This window comes from Phoenix dactylifera, chromosome 8 (genome assembly GCF_009389715.1).
Source record: "Phoenix dactylifera cultivar Barhee BC4 chromosome 8, palm_55x_up_171113_PBpolish2nd_filt_p, whole genome shotgun sequence".
In the NCBI taxonomy this organism is placed as follows: Eukaryota; Viridiplantae; Streptophyta; class Magnoliopsida; order Arecales; family Arecaceae; genus Phoenix; species Phoenix dactylifera.
This window is the reverse complement of record NC_052399.1, coordinates 9,032,696-9,055,205: the sequence shown is the minus strand read 5'-3', so window position 1 is coordinate 9,055,205 and position 22,510 is coordinate 9,032,696. Positions and strand designations below refer to the sequence as shown.

At 43.7% G+C, this 22,510-nt stretch overlaps 1 protein-coding gene and 1 non-coding gene across 3 annotated transcripts; one reads left to right on the top strand and one right to left on the bottom strand.

Moving 5' to 3' along the window:
* Positions 1-615: 615 nt before the first annotated feature.
* LOC103713313 (chaperone protein dnaJ A7A, chloroplastic) lies at positions 616-17,461 on the top strand. Of its 2 annotated transcripts, none has more exons than XM_039128866.1 (5): positions 616-1,028; positions 1,204-1,278; positions 3,119-3,258; positions 4,091-4,228; positions 17,334-17,461. In XM_039128866.1, exons 1-5 carry the CDS (start codon positions 770-772, stop codon positions 17,406-17,408), a joined length of 687 nt encoding a protein of 228 aa, XP_038984794.1. In that variant the 5' UTR covers positions 616-769; the 3' UTR covers positions 17,409-17,461. The 2 variants fall into 2 exon arrangements, with proteins under 2 accessions (XP_038984794.1, XP_008798413.2); XM_008800191.3 differs by lacking the exon at positions 17,334-17,461 and adding an exon at positions 5,766-6,185 and having other exon boundaries at positions 617-1,028.
* Positions 17,462-21,864: 4,403 nt separating this feature from the next.
* Positions 21,865-21,936, bottom strand: TRNAW-CCA. The gene has a single exon. It is a non-coding gene; the product is annotated as a tRNA-Trp (tRNA).
* Positions 21,937-22,510: the final 574 nt, after the last annotated feature.

Genomic DNA, 22,510 nt, shown 5'->3' with positions numbered 1-22,510 from the left:
GTATTTACATCTGTGCAAGGAACAAAAAATACACCGGAAGAACTCAAAGAGAAGAAAAAAAAAGAAACCTAGTTTAATGGCATTTCCCATACCATGCAGTTATAATTAACTATAATCATGACCCTTCATCACTCATTCTACAACTCCATCTTGTATCACTGCATATTCCTTCTTGCAATATCTATATCTGGGCAAAGAACTAAAAGTATACTGGAAAAACTCAAAGAACACAAAAGTATCCTCGGTTTGATGGCTTTTGCCATACAATGCAGGGGAGTGGAGTATCGATAATAACGTTTATTTTAAATTTTAATTTTATTTTTAATTAATATAAATATAATTTTTTTAATATTGTTAGAATAATTATTATATTAGGGGTATTTGCATAATAACATAGTTTGACAAGGGTGTACATGCAAAATATCAACTTTAGATAAATATTCTAATATTAGAAAAACTTCCGTGCAAACAAATTCTATAAAATAATATAAATAATTTGTTTCTGAAAAAGAAAAGCAGTTTTAACTGTTTATTGACATCGTGCTAGCCACAGCGTACAGCCTTTCAGCAAAGTAAAGGACTGCCACGTACACATGGCCCTAAGTGATGGCCTCCTCTCGTTCCCCTGGGTTGGGGACTCTCTGTCACGGAATCTCCCGACCAGGAAGACCACCCTTCTTCTTCCTATCCTTCACAATCCCTCGAAACCCTAAACCTAACCCTAATTCTCCCTCCTCCTCACCTCCCTTACCTTCTCCCTTCTCTCAGGATGAGCAATCTGAGAGTAATTTGCCGCCCCCACCCGGCCATCTCCTCCTTTATCTACTGCTATAGAGGCCACGCCCGCCTTGGGTTCACCTCCTCCTCCCGAAAGTCCAGTTTCCGGATCCCTTCCCCCTCGGCCGCCTCCTCTCCTTTCGTCCTCGATGACTTCCCGAGGATGGCGCCGGCGTCCCGCGCCAATCCCAGGAGGACTCTCACCAGGGTTTCCAATTGGAATTCCGAGAAATCCCCCTACGAGACCCTCGGTAATTTCTCCCAAAGAACGGATTTTTCTCAGCTTCCTTTTTTGGGCAATAAGGGAGAATTTTCGTCAAATTTTGATTTTTTTGATGTTTTGATTTGAATTTGATCATTTGACAAAGTTTGCTGCTGCAACGTGTTAATCGTTACGATTTCATTAATTTTTGAAATGATTTGCAGAGCTGGAAAGAGATGCTGATGAGGAAAAGATAAAGGTTGCTTACAGGAGATTGGCCAAATTTTATCACCCAGATGGTTTGCCTCTTCATCTTGACTCGTAGTTTTTGATAGATTTTTTGCGCTTAATTGTTCAGTCCAGTTCATTGCCTTTTGTCTGCTTTCATCTGGGGTGAACATCTTTTGACCGTGAAGGCGCCTGCTATCTTTGAATTGGATGTTCTTATGTCAAGATCTCCATTCTGAAATTGTTGAATGATCATGCTGATAGAATATTTAAAAACTAAAAGTTTTCCACCACTTTTCATTTTGCCTCTGATTTAGAAAACGCTCTTTTTCCTGATCATTAATTTCTTGGAACAGACTCTGCCAATTGAGCATTTGCCAATCTTCTTCATAGTATTTTTTGATGTGCAGATCATTTTTACTTGAATATGCCAAACAAAGATTTGAACTGAAACACTAAATAAGAATTCATGTAGAAATGAGCTACTTGGTTTATTCATGAGTTTACTGACTTTTCTCCTCATTTTCTTCGAAGCTCGTTTGCCTTTTTAAAAAAATCTATTATGTATTTATGTAAGACAACTATCAATGTGCAAAGTATAGAGGAACTCATGAACTTATTCTTCTTCTTTTTTCTGTAGCTAGAATCAAGGATTAGGGAGCACAAATCCTAGTAGCTGTTAGGTGTTTTCAGTGTAAGAATAAGTACCTATGAATGTCCAAAACACTTGACATTATTCTATTATAAACTACTGAGAACTATTCATGTTACATCTAAAATTCCAGAACATCCCTCTCTTATGCTTTCCAGGGTAGGTATCGAGAAGTCCTCACATGAATAAATTTTTGTTTGATAGTTAAAAATACAAGGGAAACCATTGAAAGCATTACCCCATCAATTTCAGCTGCCATTATAGATCTGTCTGTCACAATAGTTCATATACAAGAATATGTGTTTTAGCAAGTATAGAATTTTCAATCAATTCATAGCACCTTCATCAATGCCTTCTTTCAATATCTCTTTTTCCTTCCTTGGCCCTTCAACATGAATCTAGGATCCCTACCTTATCCCAGATGTTCTTGTTTTCCTACACACTTCCAAAACAATCTTAAACAGTTGTCCTGAGTATATCCTTTGGAGATGCTGCATATAACCTTCTTCCATTGTTTTAGATCTAGCTCTACTCTTTCTACGACTAACATTCAACTTAGCGCCCTTATTTTTGGCTTCTCTTATTTCATTCTCTTACTTCTTTTCTTCATTCTTTACACTGCCCATGACAACAGTAGCTGGTGCTTGATTAGTTAGTTGCATTACAATTTAAAAACACATTCTCCACTTAATTTAATTTGCTGTAGTCTTATTCAAGATTCCTCATTAAACTCCCTGTCCATCTGTCTAACAGCATCATCTTAATAAAAATGATGCTCCGTAGAATCTTCTACCTTCAATTTTAATTGCTCTCTTCAGCAATAGTCTTGATGCGTCATACTTAATCAACTATGTTTGGACCAAATAAACTTTAAAGTTTTTTAATTCTAAATCTTATTATAAACAAGTATGTTCTTAACAAAGCCATCCATTGTTATCTTTTTTTGGTGGAAACATCCATTGATATCTTAATGGTTCATTTTTCTTCTTCAACAGAAGACCTTTTTTTCGTAATTTATGTCCTATTGATTCTCCTTTAGTTTATTTTGAACTTACCATTTCCTTATTCTCATCTGACATGCCCACAATGTATTTTTAATCAATAGATTTCCTAATAATAGCCTTCTGTTCCTTCTGGTACTGCAGTGTAATTTTATTGAGCATTTTAAGTAGACAAAGACCCACACATACACATCATCTCAACATGCTTATCTGTTTGTTGGTTCTTGGGTGTTTTGGCTCATTGTCTTCTTGCTACAGTGTATGATGGTAGAAGGACTCTTGAGGAAGGAGAAACAGCTGAATCTCGATTTATTAAAATTCAAGCTGCCTATGAACTGCTAATAGATGAGGAGAAGCGGCGGCAATATGATAGAGATCACTATGTCAATCCAATGAAGGTACGTAATAAGATTCTTGCATGGTTGTGGATGTTTTATACTTTCTTGCAGTGGCAACACAAGTATTGTCTACAGAAAAATTAAAGTTTTAATTTTATACATATATGTCACTTCTATGAGATGTTTTACATGAATAATCTCTACAATTTATGGAGCAACTTTCTACTTTAGTTTTACATGAAGCAGATCAGATAAAATCATACAAGCTATTGTAACTTTAATTTATTACCTCATGTCAAAGCAGATACGAGTAACATGGATTCTTTTTTGTCATTGAGAACAATAATTTTGCTTTATACTCTATCCTATTACTTGGTTGTAGTTCTTGGTTTATTGTTCTTGATGTTTGTGTTATTGTTTGCTCTTTTCCTGCATTAGGCTAGAATAAGTAGATTTTGTTAGTTTGTTTTTAATTTTCAAGGTGTGGTCCTAAATAGTTTTTACTGTATGGTGGTAGCTTCATCTGACCAATTCAATCTTGTTCTTTTATGTGTTTTATCGATTTGAATTGTTACAAAAATATGAGCATATGTTATTGATTTACACCCAGTATCTATATATATCTGAATTTTCTTGATGCTTAAGCTTGATTATTTTTTTCTAGACTTTTTTAGTTGTTCTCTGAGAAAAGTGCACAGAACCACTTATGAACGTTTATTCTGGAACTTCTAACCCTTGATTATAATTGATACTTTGAGAATATTGACACGTCATCCTAATAGTATGCGAGTTTTGGGACATGGCTGTATGATGCAACATATTTTGCTACCTATCTGTATCTGTAAGCATTTTTTTCTTTGATCCTGACATCCTTTTGTTGCAATTCTCTCAGGCTTCTCAGGCATGGATGGAATGGTTGATGAAAAAGCGGAAAGCTTTTGATCAGAGGGGTGATATGGCTGTTGCAGCTTGGGCTGAGCAACAACAACGTGAGCTGAATATTCGTGTTCGCCGTCTCTCTCGGTCAAAGGTTTAGAACTACACTATTTGCATGATGCTTCTCTTTCATCATATCTTTGTTTGAGAACTAATGATTATTAAATTCTGATTATGGAAGAAAGACTAGTCCTCTGAATGTTAGGTGGGTCAAAAGACCTGCAATAACTTATCCATAAATATGAACAAATCTTAGTCTCCCATCTATCTACGGTTTTTCCTCTGCATCTTGGTATGCCACTTTCATATCAGGATCATGTTTATTTACCTAAACCTTAATCTTCTGCTGCTATTACTCGCAGTTTTTAGGGCATTTGGTATCTGGAATTTTGTTATCTTAACATGCATGGGAGTTGGGTGAGCAGAGAAAGCAAAGGAAGACAGAAGTAGGATCTGGGGAGGTCATCAATCCTGCAATTCTGATATATTTGAGGCACCGAATTCAACTGGCTAGATGAATTACACTATCCTGGAAATCTTTGATTTTGGGGACAATGGTCTCCTATGATTGCTCCCACCTCTCTCTTCATTTGCCTTCTCTACTGATCCAAGTCTCCATCTTGTTGGAGGTTTCCACTGGGCAGGGTGGCTGGACATCCAAAATTTGGTCATTGTTTTGGCCTTTATCCCCTATTGATGAAACTTTGAAGCTTATGCCTGATGTCATGTTTATTGCTCTCATCATACATTTCAGCACTTTCATTTCGTATATGCATAGCCATATAATGGTCGCAGGTACTCTTTATTAACCAACTTGTTAATCCAAAGCATAATAGCTAAATTCTGGCTTTTTTCCCTCCTTTCGAAAAGGGGAATTCCTCATTTGCATGCCCCAGTCACACATTGCAGTTTAAGCATTCTAAAGGAAACATTTTATGTTGGTCATGTTCCCCATAGATATACGGTGAGGTTCCGATGTGTGTTTCTTCTAAATTGTCATCTTGGATACTCTGACATGTTCTCATTTCCTTATATTAGCAATCACTCCCTTAATGATTTTAAGTGCTTTGGTTTACTATGAATTATCACCTGCAAACAACGTCCATCATCTTTCTCGTGGACACAGAGTGAAGTTTCATCTGTATATGTGTTTCTTCTAAATTGTTGTTCGCTTTGGTTTAATCTACTACGAATTATCACCTGCAAACAACATGCATCATTTCTGTCCCTCCACAGACACCCACACACAAAAAAAAAAATAATGGGGCAAAAATGGAAAAGATAACTGCAGGTATTGTTGCTTCTAAACATCTAATCGTGAGACAAGATGCAAGGTGATGGTGCTTCAGAAGCCTTTTGCTTGGTGAAGAGTTTATTACAAACAGCATTTGGAATTTTTCCTTAACCTAAGTTGCTCATATTCCAATAGGTTTTTGCTTCATTCCAGTGCTTTTTATTCAGTAAAGTAGAACACATCATCAAAGTCCAGACTTGTGGATTAGCTGTCTAGATCGATGTAGGGACTAGGAACTCTCATTTTGGACCAGCTGTAGTTGTGAACACATCATTTTTGCTGCTTAGCAGTTGAATGAATTGTTTTAATGTGATACATAACGGTGCTCATAATTCAGATTGATCCTGATGAAGAGAGGAGGATACTGGCGAAGGAGAAGAAAGCATCGATGGAATACTTCACCAATACATTGAAGAGACATACGCTTGTCCTAAGGAAGAGGGATTTGATGCGGAAAAAGGCGGAAGAAGAAAAGAAAAAGGTCATAGGTCAGCTTCTAGCTGCCGAAGGCCTCGAGCTTGACACAGATGATGATGAGGCTATCTGAAAATGTTCATAAAGATCCTGTTCATCACTTGGCAATTGGAAACAGCTGCTTGAAGGATCCAGCCGATACTCTTCTACGATCATGCAATACAATATGTGCAAGTGTTGTATATTCAATTAACAGGAAAGGAAAAGAAAGGTAGGAAGATCATTTCAATGATTCTTATTTATTTGGTTGGAAATTGATGGAAATCAGTTTGTGGCTTCCACTTTTATAAGCACAATTATAGATTTTTTGTTGGGGTTCCAGTAGTGGGGAGAAGTGTAGGAAACGATTAGAGGAAGGAAAAGAGAATAAAGGAGACTTGACTCGCGTGATTCTTCGGGGCAATCCACTGTCTCATAAAGCAATTCCAGTACTCTATATTTCCTGCGAACGTTATGAATTGCCGGGGCGCTGTTTTTTAGGTTTTTTTTTATGCTTTTGCATGGACTGCCCCTTGTTTTCGACAACCTTGCAAACGAGAATGCATTTCCCAACTACTATACATCAAACAAATTAAGGAGCTAAACTTGTTCTTTTTTTAGACTGTAAATACTTGCATGATGTGTGCTCGATGGTTGTTTTGCGTGGCGAGGGAAAGAGAGAGATTGAAGAGTGTCGATCTTCTGGTCTTTTGAAATCTTTATCTATTTAAGCCTGCAAACTCGGCAAATTCGGTATGATCATCACAAAAGCAGTTCAAAGTACAACTATTACAAGATCACAATCTCTCGTTCTCTCTCTGTCTCGCGTGCCGTGAGGTGAGGAAGATCATAGTCTTTTGCATTCATACTGAGAGAGGGCTGCGTCCACGTCCGTTGCTAGGGTCTACCGTAGGGTGGTAATGGAATGCATCGATGTGGAATAGCTTCCATGGACGCGTGTGAGCTTTAACGTACCGGGATGGAATGTGTCCCCCGAATGAACGCGGGTCATGCTTAGACGTAGGAATTCGTCCCCGGTACGGATCAGAACAATGCCAACCTCTGCCATTAGCGCTCCGCCTACAGGCTTTATAGGTCGTAGGCCCGATAGCGGGGACTGGCTGGAAAATTAGAAGCCAGAGAACAGAGAGTTCCAGGATTACACGGACGAAGGGATTCTGATGAAAAGCCATGCTCTTGAACAAGAAACGTGCGAAGAAGGGGCAGGGGATGAGAGGAGAGAGAGGGAGTGACTTGGGATGTGCGCCTAGGTGCGCCAACCTTCGTGCGGCAGGTGGGGACTTCTCCCAAACGCCTGGTGTGAATGAGGGGGGGGGGGGGGGGGGGGGGGGGGGGGGGCGTCCACGTCGTGTGGGCAGCTGCATCAGTATTCGTGCTACCAGTGGAGCATTTCATCGAACAATTGGTCGCAGTGGAGGATGGCTATGCAGGGTACACCTGAACCAGAGAAGATGGAGGCGCGCTTGGGCGATAAGGGGGTGCGGTCTCAGCTGAAGGCAGCCGAGAAGGGCCGGACGTGGGCGGTTGTGGCAAAGGGCCCTTCGAGGCTGCTGATCTGGACCAATCATTAGATCTCGTCAGCGGAGTTGAAAGCCCTGAAACAGCGGTTTACGGAGGTGGTGGAGATCTCGCCGGAGAAGATGGAGATGGCCAGGGCGGCGTGGCGAGACACCGCAGTGATCATGCGCAGCTTAGGTCGTCGAGTTCGGGTGGAATGGATCAACCGGGAGCTGCGGGTGGCCGGAAAACTCGACTACAATGTCGAGGAGTTCATGATGGCGGATGTGACGTTTGCCTTTCGATTTCGGAGTGAGAGGGATCAAGAGCTGCTATGGACGCTGGATCCTGGCTGGTGGCAGGTCAGCTCATGGTTATGGAGCGCTGGCGGCCAAACTTTGTTCCGGGGACTAATCGGCAGTGTCGGACTGTCGTTTGGCTTAGGCTGCCAAGTCTGCCGATGGAGTACTAAACGAAGGAGTTGATTTGGGATATAGCGGCGAAGGCAGGCCGTCCCTTGGCGCTGGATAAAGTCACCGACCAAAAGCAAAAATTGGGATTTACCCGTGTCAAGGTTGAGTTGGATGCGTGCGAGCCGATCCGGCCTGGGACCTTCATCTAGGTTGGTTCTGACCTACATTGGCAGGCGTTCTGCTACGAAAACTTGCTTGGCTTCTGCTATAAGTGCGCCCGGCTGGGGCACGGAGAGAGGGCTTGCCCATTTCCTCCCACGACTCCGGTGATGTCCGGAGAACCGGAAGATCTTCGCACCCAGCAGACTGGGACGGAGTTGAAGGAGGGGGACGGTTTGGGGAGCCGACTTCCCTTCGGTCCGTGGCTGACAACTACCAAGCTACAGCAGCGAAGGTGAACAAGCCGGGGAAGCAGGCTATCGCGTCGAAGGTCGACCATATGCCGGTGCAGGAGCCCTCTGGGTTGGGGCCGAGGCCCCCTAAAGCCGTGCCGAGCCTTTCCGAGTCACCCACGGACATGAGGAGGTCGCAGGAGAAGGAAGTGACGAGTGAAGTGGTGATGGACACCAAGATGACCCAACTCGAAGCGGGGTTCGGGTCGAACTTGGAGTCCACCGGAAGGATGGGCCAGCTGGGCCGAGCCGAACTTGGGCAGGCCGAGTCGATCGGGTCGAATCCGGGCCCATGTTCGAGCCTACTACTCCATGACGGATCGGGCCAGGTGGGAATAGGCCAGGCTGCTGATACCGGGCTATCCCGTGGACAGGGCCCAAGCCCGATGAAGTGGGCTAGGACCCCGGCCAAGGCGACCAAGGACTCGGGGGTGGGACGGACTGAGCCGACTCAACTCCCTTGTTCAGTGTTATCGTCCTCCTTCGACGATTCGTGCCTACACCGAAGGGAGGAAGGAAGGAGGCACTTCCGGAGTGCCTCCCTACCGCCGGCGAGGGCCCCCAGCCGACCGGTGACCGACGGTGCCCCAAATGTTGACGGAGCCACTGGGACCTCGCGAGTGGAGGGCGGAACACCTGCGTCGAGCGGATCGGCGGTGGCAAGCGTGGCCCCATAGTACGGGTAGTCATGGCGGGAGGTGGCGGGAAGTCTCCGGCTAAGGGGAAGAATCCGAAAGATACGCCGATGGACCCGCACCAATGGAAGGAGGTGACCTCGGCAAAGGCAGTGCAGAGAGGGGTGGCTTCCTCATTATGTCTATGAAGGGTGGGGAGGCTTGAGACGGGGGACATGGAGGATGCTCCCAGCTCACTGGCAGCACCGGCAAAGCACTCCCCTGGCGCATCAGCGATGGTGGTGATGAGAGATATTCCGGGGGGTTCGGGATAGGGATCTAATTCACCTATTCAGGACCATGGGAAGGTGGTTGATCTGTTGCGAGCTGCGATTCAGGAAGGTGTGGTGGAGTCAGGGGAAGACGAAAGGCCTAATACACAGGGAGTGATCAGCCCACAGAGTCAGGGGCAAGCTTCATCCCACAGTGTTAAACGAAGATTCTAGCATGAAATTGTAGGGGGTGGCCAAGCCTTCATTCTTGTCGTCGTTCAAGAGATTACTTCAGCTTCATTGCCTCGAGGTTTATTTTCTTTGTGAAACACGGGTGTCCGAAGAAGGGTTGCGTCGGGGGCAGCGACGTTTGGCAGTTAATTGGGAATCTTTTGTACTAGAGTCTCAGGGCCTATCTGGAGGTATTTTGATGTTGTGGAAGTGAGGAGTGGCCTCTATAGATGTTTTTTGCAACTGTTCTCAGCAGGTTGTGATGGTCATCTCGGAACCAAATGAACCTTCGTGGGTCCTGTGTAGGGTTTATGCTCGCACTGATTACCAGACAAGGAGAGTCCTTTGGGGTGAGCTGACATGTCTATTGACTCAAGGAGTGCCGACTATGGTGGTGGGAGACTTTGCCCCGATGAGAAGCAAGGTGGTAGGGCCTATTCTGATTTAGTGGACAGGAGGAAGTTTTGGAAGTTTTTGGATGCGATCGGTTTAGTGGACCTTGGCTTCTCCGGACCGTGATTTACTTGGTGAAACAATTAGTCTGGACGAGCAAGAGTGTGGGAGCGGCTTGACAGGGTCATTGCCTCTCCAGATTGGATTCAGCAATTCTCCTCCTACTAGGTTAGTCATCTTGCTCGGATTGCCTTAGATCACTGTCCTCTTTTGGTTTCTACAGCTTCAAGCTCCAGCCATTTTAGCCTATTCTGATTTGAGAAGCTGTGGTTGTTATACCCCTAATCTTGGAAAGTAGTAAGAGAGGCTTGGGGAATGCTAGTGCAAGGAGATGCCATGCAGAGAGTGTGGTGCAGATTGGAGCTTACTAAGCGCCGCCTTCGCAGATGGAATCGGAAGGCTGTGGGCAACATCTTTCGGAGACTAGAGGAGGTGGAGGTTTTGATTGCGGATCTGCAGGGGAGGGAGGACCGAGAGGGGGAGCTGGAGGGGGATGTGATGGCAGACTTGCGACGTTACTTGACCTCTCATGCTGCATCAACAGGAGACTTTTTGGAGGCAGAAGTTGAGGGCACTGTGGGTCAAGGAGGAGGACCAGAACACTAGCTTCTTCCATCGACCTATGGTCATCAGGAGGCAAAGAAATATGATACGATCACTGAGAGTTGGGGCGAGCCAGCAGGTGGAGGAGGTTTCTGCAGTGAGACAGGTATTGTTTGACTTTTTTTGATCCAGATAGATGGAGGTAGGGGGGCCTTATGTGCTTGGTCACCTCCCCAGGCCGGCAGTCAGAATTGAGGAGGCAGACAATGCAGCATTGATCCAGCTAGTGTCAAATAAAGAAGTGTAGGAGGCGGTATGGGCTCAAGCAAAGGACAAGGCACCAGGACCGAACGGATTTTCGCCTTTCTTCTTTCAGAGGTATTGGAGTATTATTCGGAGGTCAGTGGTGGAGGTAGTCCAGCTATATTTCAGTCGGGCGGTGATGACAGATGACTGGTAAGTTATTTATATCACTTTAATCGTGAAGCATCAGAATGCGTTGAAGCTGGGCCACTAAAGGCCCATTAGTTTGTGCACCACTTTGTATAAGGTAGTGGCGAGCCTCATGGTTGGGAGAATGAAGGCTTTGCTGCCTAGCATGATTAGTCAGGAGCAGAGGGCGTTTGTAGGAGGAAGGAGTATATTAGACAATATTTTGCTAGCTCAGGAGATGATAGGAGACTTACAGTGAACCCCGAGGAGGTGATGTTTGATGGCAGTGAAACTGGACATGGAGCGTGCTTACGATCGGATCCGTTGGGACTTTCTTAGACGGGCATTGGAGAGTTTCGGATTCCATCAGATCTAGATTGACAGGGTTCTTAGCTGTGTCCAGGGGCATAGCTTCTCCATATTGGTCAATGGTATGCCCTCCCTCTTTTTTCGAGCTACTATAGGGCTTCACCAGGGATATCCTTTATCTTTATACTTGTTCATTATTTGTTCTGATGTACTCTTTCGTGCTCTATATATAGCTTGCGAGAATTAGGGGTTGGCTGCCTATAGTCCAGCCCTTGGCGCTCGCCCCATTTCTCACTTGTTGTTTGTAGATGATTGGCTGCTGCTTGCCAAGGCGAGGGTGAGGGATGCACGAGCCTTCCAGAGAGTGTTGACTGAGTATTGTGCAGCATCCGGACAGAGAATTAATCTCTAGAAGTCATCTATACATTTCAGTCCAAGCACGGAGCAGAGGATTCGACAGGAGATTAGGGCGATACTAGGGATGCAGGAGCAGAAGAGAGCATTGGACTACCTTAGAGTCCCCATCATAGGGAGGAGGTTGCGGGTGGTGGAGTGTTCCACTTTGGTGCAGAGGGTGCAGAGTAGGCTTGAGGGTTGGAGGGCCTCATCACTCTCTATGATGGACAGGTTGACGCTGGTTAGGTTAGTTCTTTGTTTCATGCCTATTTACCTTATGGCCCAAACTGTTGTGCCGAAGACGGTGCTAGTGGGGATAGAGTAGCTTATGCGTAGCTTCCTATGGGGCTCCTTGGGGCGGGGCCACGGGTGTATCTGGTGGCCTGGGAGAGAGTGTGCATGCCTTTGAGTAAGAGTGGTTTGGGGGTGCAGTCACTTCTGGCGAGGCGAGAGGCACTCCTGGCGAGGCGGATAGTGCAGATTATTCTAAAGCCACATGGACTCTGGAGTCAGGTCATGATAGCGAGATATGATTGGGCCGACTTAGCCGACCAGGTGGTGGGTAGCCGGAGGAGCTCCTTCATGTGGCGGGAGGTTGGGAGGTATCTTCTTATGGCCCGGGCACATTCTAGGTGGTTGATTGGTGACGGTCGGAGCATTGACGTGATGGAGGATCCATGGGTGGATGCACTTTCGTAGAGTTTGTGGCCGATGATGATTAGTGATGAGGGGGTTGCGGGGCTCCGGGTATGTGATCTCCTCGTGCCAGGGGAGATAGAGTGGGACGACGACAAACTGGGCCAGTTATTCGGGGAGCACTTAGTGGAGCGGGTACGGGCTCTCTCCATTCCGAGATCAGCAAGTCCAGATGTCAGGGTATGAAGCACCACCTATAGGGCCAGAGTCAGAGTTGGTGATGTTTCTCAGGTTCTCCAGTAGAAGTTAGAGCTGGGTAGGGACTATGGCTGGGTATGGAGGTTTGAGCTACACCAGAGGATTGCAATATTTCTCTGAAAGGTGGCCTGGGACCGTCGACCGACGAGCTCGGTGCTGAGTCGACGGGAAGTTAGCATTCCTCCCTTGTGCCTGTACTGTGAGGTGGACGAGTAAGTGGATCATGTACTATTCTTGTGTGTTTGGGCGAGGAGGACTTGGAGGCTCTCTGGGATCCCAGAGGGTGCTTGGAGCCGGGGGGATTGCTTCCTAGAGGAGGTTCGGCATTGATCAAGCTCCCCTCAGATGCGCTTTGTGACTATTAGGGTATCCTGCATAGGTTACCAGGTATGGACGGCCAGGAACGCCGAAGTTTTTGGGGAGCTTAGTCTGTCCCCACGGTTTGTGATGGAGTGGGCACAGGCACAGGCAGCAGAGTGCCTTCCTGCAGATTCGGACTATGGACCTTTGACAGCTCGAGACACTTGGGGGCCCTATCCTGCTTTAGTAGCTTCTCATACGGTGTTTTTCACCTGGGAGCCCCCACCCCCGAGTTTTCTTAAGGTTAATTTTGATGGCTCAGTTCAGGATGGAGGCAGGAGGGGAGAGGCCGGGTTTGTCACCAGGGGTCTGAACTCCAGCACGGTGGAAGCAGAGGGTTGTCAGATCTTCGACATCTCGGTCCTAGGGGCAGAGCTACGAGCAGTTTGAATGGGATTGTGGTATGCGCGACGTGTACTTCGGACGAGTTCCATCCTCTTGGAGGGCGACTCGGCCACGGCGATCAGCTGGGTCCGGAAGGGCCCTCACAGCGATGGAAGAGTTCATCCTTTGCTCCGTGATATTTTGTTGATGGTGAAGGAAGGGGTTACTGTTCGAGCTATGCATGTATATCGTGAGGCTAACGGGGCAGCGGACTGGGTGGCGGCGTATGTTGCGAGCCACTCAGGAGGCACCCTATAGGTTGGTGAGGATGATTTGTCCGGTGTATTCCGAAACCTTTTGTTTGTAGACTCTGCTGAGTGTATTCATACCTGTATAGTATGAAACATCTGTTTTAGCAAAAAAAAAGAAAAAAGCCATGCTCTTGCAAAGAGCCGAACTTGCTCTCCTTTTTCACCCACCCTCACCTCCTTTCTTTCTTAATGGTGTTTGCCAAGTGCGAGCGAGCATGCGCATATATACTTGAGAGAGGAGGCAGGCAACGAAGAATGGAAGATGTTTATAGGAAAATGCTTGCAGAGTTGGCTGGAAGGTACGTGTGATTGAAAGTTCAGAGTCTTCGACAATTGGGAGGAGGCAAGACTTGGAAGACTGCCAACCTTAACCCGTACCGGAGGCGGGAGGACTTCCAGCCCAACGAGCAAGCTGCGCATCGCAACCACCAGTTATTTGCCTCGTTTGACGGGAGGGCATTGATGTAGTACCTAATGGTCCATGCGTTCCTCTGGCCCATATTGTTTTATAAGATTGCGCTCGGCCGTAGCAGAATATCCTCCAGTGTGATCTTCTATAGCACCGCAAAGTGCCATGCAGTATTTGATGGCCATGATTGAGATGGATGGCTGTCAAACATGACACACATTCTATAACACTTAATGTTATTTTGTTTGATTGCCATTCATCTTTGGATGACGGCTATCAAATACTATATAGCACTAAGCATCAACTCTTCGCATTCGTGTGTTGTTTGCACTGCCAAATACTGTACAGCAATCGGTGGACGCTATCAAACATGACACACCATCTATAATACATAAGGCTGCTCTTCGGGTGGAAGCCATCAAATGCTACACTTGAGTCCCCTCATGAAGCATGTAATTCAGTTCGAGGCACCGAGCACCCAACTCTTCACATTCCGCACGAACGACTATCAGTGTAAGAATAAATTTGGCTTCAGAGGAATTTTGTCATGCCCCCGACTTGAGATCGCGAGCCGAGGATCCCATCAACCGCCGCATACTCATAGAGAGCTCTTATTGCAAGCATACAAGGTGTTTCCATATGATATCATAAATATGCAGATTTAGAATGTCTCATAATTCTAACATTAGTTTAAGATAAAACATCAATTTAAATAAATTCTAATCTAAGATAACTTGTGCCATAACTCTTCTAGTCGCTCTCTCACATTGAAAATCTCGGTAGGCTAGTTCTTTGAATATATAAAAAAAGTAAGAAATTATATAATGAGCTAAACAAACCAGTAAGCAATGAACACTTTAGCTAAATAAATCAGACTATAATATGAAGAAAATAAGCATATATGCAATACTATTATGCGAATCAATTTTTTCTTAAAATATTAGATCCTGTTTGTGGATTCAAATTCTTTTAAATATTCATTTCATCTTATCGATCCCAAGCTATAACCACATGTTCTCTGTGACAGGGTCATAACACCGTCTAATCTTCTTGTAGTGAGCTGCGCATCATTTTACAGCAAAGTTCTTCAGGACCGCTGGTCTACTGGCGGTATGTCATTAATCATCTTGGATATGACTTTTAAGACAAATCATATACCAACGTATTAGCTCCATTGGCAGGATCCTCAATATAGCCTGGTCGAAATTTATAAGTTTTAGATTTTATATTTCAATTCTAAAATTATTCAGTGTCAAAACCAATCAATCATATCCACAGTAAGATTATATATCACCATGATATCCCAAGATAACATTTTTCGTAATAATATACTATCCAACAAATTTATGCATCATGAATAATACCACTCAAAAGTTATAAATATAATAATTTAATGATGGCTGATAAATTTAGAAAAAGTAAAATTGCTTACACTAAATTCAATTTTTTTCAAAATTTAAATATTTTTCATAAATTAATTTCTTTCAAATCATCAAATTCAACTCAACGGCCAAAAACTATGGCCACATCTTTTCTATGGCAGGGTCATAACATCGACTAATTTTCTTGCGGTGAGCTGCACATCAACGTGCAGCTAGGTCCTTCAGGACCGCAGTCTGCTGGCGATATGTCATTAATTATCTTCGATATAACCTTCAGGACAAATCATGTGCTAATGTATAATTATGTTAGCCCCCATTGGCGGGGTCCTCAACATAGTCCGGCTAGTCGGCTACGAGTTTAGATTTATTTCAATTCAAATTTTTTTTTTCTTAAAATATGTTCAGCATTCCAAATCAAAAGATGCGATATCAAAATCAATCAAACATAATCCATATCAAAACTAATACATTTAATCAAGCATCATGCAATATTCTAGGAAAAGGCATATAACACCATGCATCAAATTCATAAATCAAAAATATTTCGACTCAAAAAATATTTATAATTTGCCGATAAATCTAAAAAAATGTTATATTCTTACAAATATAATCTAACTAATAGATCAATTAATTTCAAAAAAAAAAAAATTCCGAGCCTAATATTCCAAAATTATACTTATCATAAGAATTTTCTCATAATATTATAAAAAATAAAATCTTAATTTCTAACACCTTCACAAGGCTAACTAAGCAGGAGTGCCCGACACCCCGGTCAGTCTGATCAAAGTGAAATTCATCGAATTATGCTCGGATTAGGGCATAGATGGTTCAACAAAGATTAGGACGATCAAATCTAACAGTGTTTGCAATTGGCAGGGGCTAGGGTGACGCTGGCACGCCGCCGCCGATCCTACATCGAGACCTTTCATCAGGGTCAATTCAAAATCACCGTGGAGAGTCCCTAATGGATCCAACTATCCTAGAAAGAGTAGAGAGAGAAAGTCCAGCAAGAAAGAGAAAATCCGATAGAGAGAGAAAGTTTAGAAGAGAGAGAAAATTCAGCAAGAGAGAATCTCAGTTCGAGTTCAATCAGAGATCTGGGCTTGGTTGTCTATGGCACGGTCAACTTAGATCAATTAACATGTTTGGCCATGAATCAAGAGAGAGAAACTTTGCAGAGAGAGAAACAAAAGAGAATAAGAGAGAGAAAGTATGGGAAAGAGAGAGAAAAGAGATAAAAATGAAGCTTCTCCCTCTAACCAAGGAAGAGGAAGAAAGAAGGTAGCTACAAGTGTTGCCCGGGGTCAGAGACCCATGGCCGGTCAACTGGCGGCTGGCGTTGACCGGCAGCCAACAGTGCCAAAACCAACAAAATAGGAGACTGTCATTTTTTTTTTTGGCCGTTGGCCGCTTATCGGCGGCCATTTCTATGCCAAGAAGGGTGGGTGGGAGACATACGGTGAAGTTCCTGTGGGTGTTTCTTCTAAATTGTCATCTTGGATTCCCGGACACGTTCTCATTTCCTTAAATTAGCAATTCAGTCTCTTAATGATTTTATGCGCTTTGGTTTACTATGAATTATCACCTGCAAACAACGTCCATCATCTTTCTTGCAGACATAGAGTGAAGTTTCATCGTTATATGTGTTTCTTCTAAATTGTTGTTTGCTTTGGTTTAATCTACAACGAATTATCACCTGCAAACAACATGCATAATTTCTATCCCTCCTCCAACACCACAAACACACACACACACACACCAAAAAAAAAAAAAAATGTGGCAAAATTGAAAAAGACAACAGCAGGTATTGTTGCTTCTAAACATCTAATCGTGACGCAAGATGCAAGGTGATAGTGCTTCAGAAGCCTTTTGCTTTGTGAAGAGTTTATTACAAACAGCATTTGAAATTTTTCCTCAACCTAAATTGCTCATATTCTAAAAGCCTTTTTGCCTTCATTCGCATGCTTTTCATTCAGTAAAGTAGAACACATCATCAAATTCCAGACTTATGGATGAGCTTTCTAGATCAATGTAGGAACTAGGAACTCTCATTTTGGACCAGCTGTAGTTGAGAACACATCATTTTTGCTGCCTAGCAGTTGAATGAATTGTTTTACATAAACTGTGCTCATAATTCAGATTGATCCTGATGAAGAGAGGAGGATACTGGCAAAGGAGAAGAAAGCATCGATGGAATACCTCACCAATACATAGAAGAGACATACGCTTGTCCTAAAGAAGAGGGATTTGATGCGGAAAAAGGCGGAGGAAGAAAATAAAAAGGTCGTAGGTCAGTTTCTAGCTGCCGAGGGCCTGGAGCTTGACACAGATGATGTTGAGGCTATCTGAAAATGTTCATAGAGATCCTGTTCATCACTCGGCAATTGGAAACAGCTACTTGAAGGATCCAGCCGATACTCTTCTACGATCATGCAATACACTATGTGCAAGTGTTGTATATTCAATTAACAGGAAAGGAAAAGAAAGGTAGGAAGATCATTTCAATGATTCTTATTTATTTGGTTGGAAATTGATGGAAATCAGTTTGTGGCTTCCACTTTTATAAGCACAATTATAGATTTTTTGTTGGGGTTCCAGTACTGGGGAGAAGTGTAGGAAGCGATAAGAGGAAGGAAAAGAGAATAAAGGAGACTTGACTTGCGTGATTCTTCTGGGCAATCCACTGTCTTATAAAGCAATTCCAGTACTCTATATTTCCTGCGAACGTTATGAATTGCGGGGGCGCTGTTTTTTGGGGTTTTTTTTTTTTGCTTTTCCATGGACTGCCCCTTGTTTTCGACAACCTTGCAAACGAGAATGCATTTCCCAACTACCATACATCAACCAAATTAAGGAGTTAAACTTGTTCTTTTTTTGGACTGTAAATACTTGCATGATGTGTGTTCGATGGTTGTTTTGTGCGGCGAGGGGAAGAGAGAAATTGAAGACTGTCGATCTTCTGGTCTTTTGAAATCTTTATCTATTTAAGCCTGCAAACTCGGCAAATTCGGTATGATTATCACAAAAGCAGTTCAAAGTACAACTATTACAAGATCACAATCTCTCGTTCTCTCTCTGTCTCGCGTGCCGTAAGGTGAGGAAGATCATAATCTTTTGCATACTGAGAGAACGCTGCGTCCACGTCCGTTCCTAGGGTCTACCGTACGGTGGTGATGGAATGTATCGATGCGGAGTAGGTCGTCTCGATGGACGCGGGTGAGCTTTAAAATACCGGGCTGGAATGTGTCGCCTGTATGAACGCGGGCCAGGCCTGGGCGCAGGAATTCGTCCCCGGTGCGGATCAGAACAATGCCAACCTCTAGAGCTCCGGATACAGGCTTGACGATCACTGAGGCGGGGTAGGGTAGCGGAGACTGGTTGGAAAATTAGAAGCCGGAGAACAGAGAGTACCAGGATTACACGGACGAAGGGATTCTGATGAAAAGCCATGCTCTTGCGAAGAGCCGAACTTGCTCTCCTTTTTCACCCACCCTTACCTCCTTTCTTTCTTAATGGTGTTTGCCAAGTGCAAGCGAGAGAGCATGCGCATATATACTTGAGAGCGGAGGCAGGCAAGGAAGAACGGAAGATGTTTCTAGGAAGGTACGTGTGATTGAAAGTTCAGAGTCTTGGACAATTGGGAGGAGGCAAGACTTGGAAGTCTCCCAACCTTAACCCGTAGCGGAAAACTTCCAGCCCAACGAGCAAGCTGTGCATCGCAGCCACTAGTCATTACGTTGGAATGCCGGGCACGACAAGCTATGTGCCCCGTTACGAGGGTAGGACATTGATAAGCTCACCAAGTCCACCAGGCCACAACGGGTCGGCCAAACCCCCGCTACTTGGTTGCTATCGACCGTGTCTTCGACGCAGGAACTCAGTGACAGAGTCGCTGTAGAAAATGGAGTCTGTTGCAGTGGCGCCGGGAGCGGGAGGAAGACGGGACTCTGTTGAAGGATACGTTGTGATCGAATGCAAGAGGGAAGCAGAAGGCAGTTCGGAGTTGGGAGAGGAAGAGAATTCTACGATAGGTGGCCCATGCAGGTGGCTTCGACGTGGGGACGTGATACTAGTCATCATTGATCGGCTAACGAAATACGCCCATTTTTTGTCCCTCTCTTATCTGTATACTGCTAAGGGAGTAGCCGAGCTTTTCGTAAATCATGTGGCCCGCTTACATAGGATGCCGAGGTCGATTGTTAGTGACTGGGAACCTGTGTTTGTAAGCACATTTTGGCTGAGAGTTCTTCAAACTCTAGAAAACTTCTCTTAACATGAGTTCAGCTTATCATCCGCAATCTGATGGCCTGGCTGAAGTGGTTAATGGATGCGTGGAACAGTACCTTCGATATCTGTGCAGTCAATTCCCAAAGACATGGGAACACAATTTGGCTTGGGTGGAATATTGGTACAATATACTTTCCATTCTACTACTGAATGACACTGTTTCAAGCCTTATATGGAAGAGCCCCACCTTCGATTATATGGTATATGGAAGAAGTTTTGGCTGTTGATGAGGTCAACAAAAACATGGTTGACCGCGACCAGTTGATGAAGGAGCTGAAGTGCAACTTGGAGAAGGCGCAGAACCGCATGAAATAGCAGACGGATAGAAAACAGAGGGAAGTTACTTTCGAAGAAAGAGACTGGGTGTTCCTAAAACTTTCTTCTTACCGGCAACAGACTGTCTTCCGACAAGTTCACCAAAAGCTCGTCCGAAGTATTTCGGACCTTACTGTATCACTAAGTGTGTAGAGCCAATAGTGTATTGGTTGGCGCTACCAGAGATTGCTAAGGTCGATCCAGTGTCCCATGTCTCGCTTCTCAAAAGGAAGCTGAGAGAAGGACAAGCTTCCTATATTGACCCACCACCAATATGTGAGGATGGGAACTTGATGCTGGAGTCGAGACTTGTTAAGGATTACCGATGGGTCAACAAAGGAAAAAGAGAGAAGGAAGCAGAACATAAGAGAGAAGGAAATGATATTTATTAGCTCTACTTCAGGTAAGAGCAACCCATGCAAAACACCCCCCCCCCCCCCCCCCACCCCCGCGCTTCTCACGTCCCCATGTTGAAGCTACCTGCATGGGCCACCCATCGTAGAATTCTCTTCCTCTCCCAGCTCCGAACTGCCTTTCTCTTCCCTCGCATTCGCAACGTATCCTTCAACGGAGTCCCATCTTCCTCCCGCTCCCAAACAACATATCCTTTAATGGCCGCTCTCAGCTCCACCACAGCAAACTCCATTTTCTTCGGTGACTCCGTCACTGAGTTCCTGCATCGAAGATACGGTCGATGGCGACCATGTAGCGGGGGTTTGGCCTCCGAACCCGCTGTGGCCTAGTGGACTTGGTGAGCTTATCAGACATTGATATAGTATCTAATGGTCGATGCTTTCCCACTGTAGACTTGGTGAGATTCTTTTTTGAGATTGTGCTCGGCCATAACAATTCAAATATGCTCCTATGTGATCCTCTACACTGTAGAGGTATGCACCGCAAAGCCGGTCGATGGATGCTATCAAACAAGATGCACCATCTATAACACATAAGGCTATTTTATTTGATGGTCATCCATTTTTTGATGGTGGCTATCGAATACTACACAGCACCAAGCATCAACTCTTTACATCTCGTGCATGGTTTGCACCACGGAATGTTGTACTGCAATCGATAAATGCACCTACTATGATGCATAAGGCTGCTCTTTAAGTGGCGGCCATCAAATACTACACTTGAGTTAGTATGTCATTCAGTTCGAGGCACCGGGCACCCAACTCTTAACATCCCGCGCGAACGACTACCTGCTCAAGAATAAATCCGGCTCTAGAGGAATTCCCCCAAAACTGATTATATATCAAGGAGAAGGTTCCACATCAACGGGACATCGATGATTTCGTGGTTCCGCTGAACGTTCTACCCAATTAATTATTGGGTACATCCATCCACTAGTGATTTAATAATTCTGATTTGAATTATAACTAATTTGAGGTCCATTAAGCACGACAAAACCTGATTCTCAACATGTATGATGAGGATGATGCAGAGGTCCATTAATTTTGTGCGGAAACTAACATTTGATGGGCTTGGTGATGCATTTTTGTTTTTCACAAAATAATTTTTATAGATTTGTGGAAATGAAATTTTAAAATTGGCTTGTTTGAGATTATATGGTTGATTTTTATAGTGTAACAGTCTTCATATTTCTCCTAATTTAAGGAGCAACAAGAGTGCCTGATAGTTAACTTGGTGAGACCATTTAAAATTTGGAAAGAAGTGAGCATGCCATGAGCCTTCAAGTTTCTTCCAAAACAAAATAGGAAGAAAATAATTTTTTCTGGATTGTTTTAGATTATGCAGCTGAATTTTATAGAATCACAATTTCATGTTCCTCTAAATTTAAGAAACCACTCCCATGGTGGCTGATTTTTATAGATTTACAATCTTCATTGAATTGACTCTAATGCTCATGCCAGGAGCCAGTTCACGAAGGAAAAGAAAACAAATATTTGGAATTAGATTGTTTCGGATAATGTTGCTGATTGTTTTCGTTTTTCGAGAAGCAATGAGTATTTTGTGGGATTTTATAAAGAAAAATGATTTTTTATAATAGATTTGGATGAGAAAATTTTTTTCTTGAAAAAATGTAATCAACCATAGGTTGGAATTTTGAACCCGACGTGAATCGAACACGCAACCTTCTGATCTGGAGTCAGACGCGCTACCATTGCGCCACGGATCCGCTGTAAGTTTTGTGGAAAGCAATATTTATAAAGGAACATTTGATTCGGCCTAGCAAACCTACTCACGGGGGGCGGGGGGGGGGGGGAATTGGTTTTCACTTTAAATCAAATATTCATATACTAATCATATATTTATTTTAAAACAAATAAATATAAAAGGTAGATTTATTTTTATTAAATTACATTAGCCTAATTTGTAGCGAAGTCAATGACCTAATATACCTCTAACAAACAACATCAATTAATATATAGGTTGACCCTATAGTTACTATAAACAAACCATGATAGAAATTCGTCTTTTAAAGGACTACTTGTATGATGTATATTTAGAACTTGCATCCCTTAGGGGATAGTGATTTTTTGAAATAGATTCAATATTTACTTGCTCAGTATGGGCTACAATAATGTGCTCAAGTAAAGTCATAGCTTTGATTATGAGGAATATTACTCTACCTCATTATTTTAGTTTTATTGTTTTGTGTGGACAAGATATTCTAAGAATAAGTGAGACTGTCCACTTGGAAATTATACATAGAACACTTATATTAATGTGTCATCCATACCTAATGCCCT